General features: G+C 43.3%; 1 protein-coding gene across 1 annotated transcript; it reads right to left on the reverse strand.

Annotated features, from left to right (window-relative positions):
* Positions 1-1,655: 1,655 nt before the first annotated feature.
* LOC138801891 (taste receptor type 2 member 13-like) lies at positions 1,656-2,567 on the reverse strand. The gene has a single exon (XM_069984983.1). The coding sequence runs from the start codon at positions 2,565-2,567 to the stop codon at positions 1,656-1,658; it is 912 nt and encodes a 303-aa protein (XP_069841084.1).
* Positions 2,568-4,065: the final 1,498 nt, after the last annotated feature.

Here is a 4,065-nt window from a genome sequence, read left to right on the forward strand (position 1 = left end):
TTGTTTCACAGATCTTTTATTGAGTTTTTTTTTAGAAATTTTACAAACAGTGTGAAAACACATAAATCTGCACTTCCACCAGTCCGGGAAGAATTGTAAAAAATCACAATAAAGGCAAGTATGTAATATGGGCATATCAGTCTAACAAAACAATATGTCAGCAAAATCGCTGTCGTTCCAAGGGTTTCATTGCTTCAATAATTCTAATACAGGAGTGTGACTCTCGAAGAGAATATTGGAAGAATTGGAACCATGAGGCCCAACTGGTCCTAAATGCTCTTAGGTTGTTGAGTCCACTAGCCACCATATGCTCCATTATACAATAATGCAAAAGAAGAGCTTGTGGAGCCTCATCGAAGAGTCTCAAAACACAAGACTAGCCAGATATCCTCCCGGGAAGGTTTTTCCCTTGTCATTACATTGACTTAAAGGGCCACTTAATATGGTGGATTTGGTGGTTTCCTTACAGGAGCCGCCCCTTGGCTGGGCCCTTCCCGGAGGGATATCTGGCTAGTCCTGTGTTTTGAGACTCTTCGATGAAGATCCACGGGCTCCTCTTCTGCATATTCATGTTTCCCAGGGGGCAATGCACTTAGGATTTCACTGCATTGAGCGCTTTCACTAGCAGCCGTCACTGTTATCGTTTGGCTGGTCTCCCTGAGATCAGCGATCTGTCTCTCTTATTATACAATTATGATGGATAGAAGAGTGAATACTATGCTCTTCCATTTTTGAGCAATTTTCATCCAAGTGCTGGTTAAAACATTCTGTGTAACAGTAAGATCTGGTTTAGTAAGTTTTTCTACAACTATTGAGTATGGCAGGCTTTCCTTCTCTGGAGGGATATCTGGCTATTCCCGTGTTTTGAGACAGAGGCTCCACGGACCCTGTTTTGCATAATTAACTATTGAGTATGGTTGGCAGAAAGTTTGTATGTGTGGATTTTCTTCTACACCTAGATAGGTGAGTTTGGATTGTGAGCGCTTATGGGGATAAGGACCAACATTGGCAAACTATGTAAAGTGCTACGGAACCACTTGGCGCAATACAAATATTACTATTAAGAGTAATGCTACTTTTGGGCTTGGAGTAAGTTTTATGCCCCTTATGAAAGTTATTAGGTCAAATATTTGATCACGAGGAACTTTAAATGATCGACACAGAGAGCCCAGTACTAATGGGACTGCATAATGGGGTGGAGGTGGGGAATGGGGCATTTTCTAGTAAATCTGATCAGTGATTTTGTAATTTTCATGGTTGTAAGGAGAGAATGTTCCATTTTGATGCCACGTTTCTAATGCTTGGAGCTCCCAATATACACTGCGGTGGAATCTTCATCACAACAACCTTCCTGAAGTCCTAGGGGCACAGAGTAAGAGAGAAAGGCTCCGGCTTCTGCCTCCAGGAATCTCACCTAAAAGTCAAATATAATCCTCTGGTTGAGGTTAATAATTCTATGTCCTCCCCAGTATAAAGACCATTATTACAACACAAAGATGACTGGAAATAGCCTTTCGCTCATCGGTCACCAGTTCAGGATGAGTAATGAAGAAAACTCTAACTAATGGTAATACTAGTAATAATTTCAAGCTAAATTCTGCTACAGTCTATAAAACTACTTACATCCTTAATGATCAATGTGTCTTCTCCAGAGTTCAGGCCTCACTGTTCCTTCTCTTTCTACCAAAAACCTTCTCGAGAAGGGCGCTCCTCAGCCTGACGCTGCTCCGGATGATGATGGCGGCTTCTGATATCGGGTAGGATAGGATAACAAACCAGATGAATGTGGCTACGACTGCGTTGGGTTGGATGGTACTAAAAGCCATTTGTGTTACACAGTAGAAAAGAGAAATGAGAAGGAACAGAATCATGGTTCTCGTAGCGTTTATCTGGGTTTGGAACTTAGATCGGGTAAACTCTCCATTATTCTGCCTCATTCTCCTCACGTGATTGATAAGAGACCAGGAGGTGAATGTGGTGGAGACAAGAGCGATGGTGAGGGGTAAGAAGCAGCCCAGGATGGTGGATATTGATCGATACAATACATTATTAAGTAATGTGGGTCGGATAACCGTAGATCGATAGGTGCTGTTCCCAGGGGGCTCTACGGTACAAAAACACAACATGGGAAAACCTATGGCAAATGAGCCGAGTCCCTCTAGAATAACGGTGGGGAGCAAGTAAAACGAGAGACTCCTCTTCAGCCAAACAAAGGCGTGGTGACTGCAGGGGGTGATGTTGGTGCAGTAGTAGACACAGAGCACGGCCGTTAGCCAATAATTATAAAATATTAGGAATACAGTAAATGTTACAGTCCAGCACAGAATTTCACTCAACAGAAAAAAATACGACCAAAGAAAAGATATTGCCCATTGTGCGCCCATCATCATGAGCAGAGAGACATTGACCAGAGACTTGGTGAGGTGGACCTTATCCGATGGGCCCAGAGAGACGCCATTCTTCAGGTTTCCTATATAAACAAGCAGGATGCAGAAATTTAAGGATAGTCCCACCACAAATTCTATATTTACAGCAGCTGTCGAAAAGTCCGCTTCTGCAATATCCATAGTGCCGAGAGTCGTGTGTCTACCAAAAGAAGAGGATGGGTTATTATACTTGGACAGATGCAAATATCCTCCAAGCTTTAGTTAACCATTTACATGATGACAATATACAATGACAGAAGCTCTCCTATGTTATATTTACATTGGTCAATATGGTGTTTCTGAAGGTATTATCCAGTGCTCCAAAATTATTAACATTTGACAAACATGTTATACTTACCTCTCCGTGCTCCCCAGGTGTCCCAATGTGGTCGTTGGTGCCCCCCGCTGTCTGTAGCCGCCGTTACTTATGAGATGAGCTTGTTTCAGAAGTCACTGCCTTCTCAGCCAATCACTGACTAAGACAAGACAGCCTCGCGGTCAATGATTGGCTGAGTGAGCTTGTCTGGGAAGTAGCAGCAGCTACAGAGCAGGACACCGGCAACCGCATCAGGACACCTGGGAAGTGTGGAGAGGTAAGCATAAGTTTACTAATATGACAGCAACATGTTGAAAATTTTGGAGCATTGGATAACCCCATTAACCCCTAGACGACCCTGGGCGTACCCGTATGTCCAGCGGTCGCCTAGGGGAGTTCAGAGCAGGGCCGCGCGGCGGCTCCACTCTGAACCGTCGCGGTCCCGGGTGCAGCATGTAGCCAGGGACATCGGCTATTAGTGGGCACGGTCCGATCGCCGTGCCTGCTAATTGAGTATTCAGATGCAGCTGTCAAAGTTGACAGCTGCATCTGAATACTTGCAGTAAGCCTTCTCTGGTGTCTAGTGGGTTGGATCGCCCCCCCTGCGACATAGTTAGGGAGGGGTGATCCTTACATTCGGAACCGACCGGAGTCTGCGCCGTAATGGCGCTGATCCCGGCTCAGCACTGGATTGCTTTAGGCTGCAGCAGCCAAAAGCAATCCAGTGCCCAGAAATATTGTTATAAAAAGCGATCAAAAAGTCGTATATGCGCAATCAAGGTACCGATAGAAAGAACACATCATGGCGCAAAAAAATAACACCTCACACAGCCCCATAGACCAAAGGACAAAAGCGCTATAAGCCTGGGAATAGAGCGATTTTAAGAAACATATATTTGTTAAAAATGGTTTAATTTTTTTTAAAAGCCATCAGATAAAAGAAAAGTTATACAGGTTACATATCGTTGTAATAGTAACGACTTGAGGAACATATATAAGAAGTCAGTTTTCCCCCAGGGTGAATGGCACCCAAATAAGAAAAATGTGGGTTTTTTTTCAATTTCACCACACATTGAATTTTTTTTCTGCTTTTGCAGTGTACTTTATGGTGGAAAAATTTCTAGGTGAAAAAATGCAAGTGCTATGGCCTTTTAAGCACAAAGAGGAAAAAAACGGAAGTGAAAAAATGCAAATTGGCCAATCCTCTAAGGGTTAAAGGCATTAAGGTCAAATTAAGTAACATTAAGGTGTTGTCAGAAGTTAAAGATCCCAAGATATAGCCAGGTGAAGCGAAGGCAGACTGATGACCTTACAAGTACATTC

Source organism: Dendropsophus ebraccatus, chromosome 9 (genome assembly GCF_027789765.1).
Source record: "Dendropsophus ebraccatus isolate aDenEbr1 chromosome 9, aDenEbr1.pat, whole genome shotgun sequence".
In the NCBI taxonomy this organism is placed as follows: Eukaryota; Metazoa; Chordata; class Amphibia; order Anura; family Hylidae; genus Dendropsophus; species Dendropsophus ebraccatus.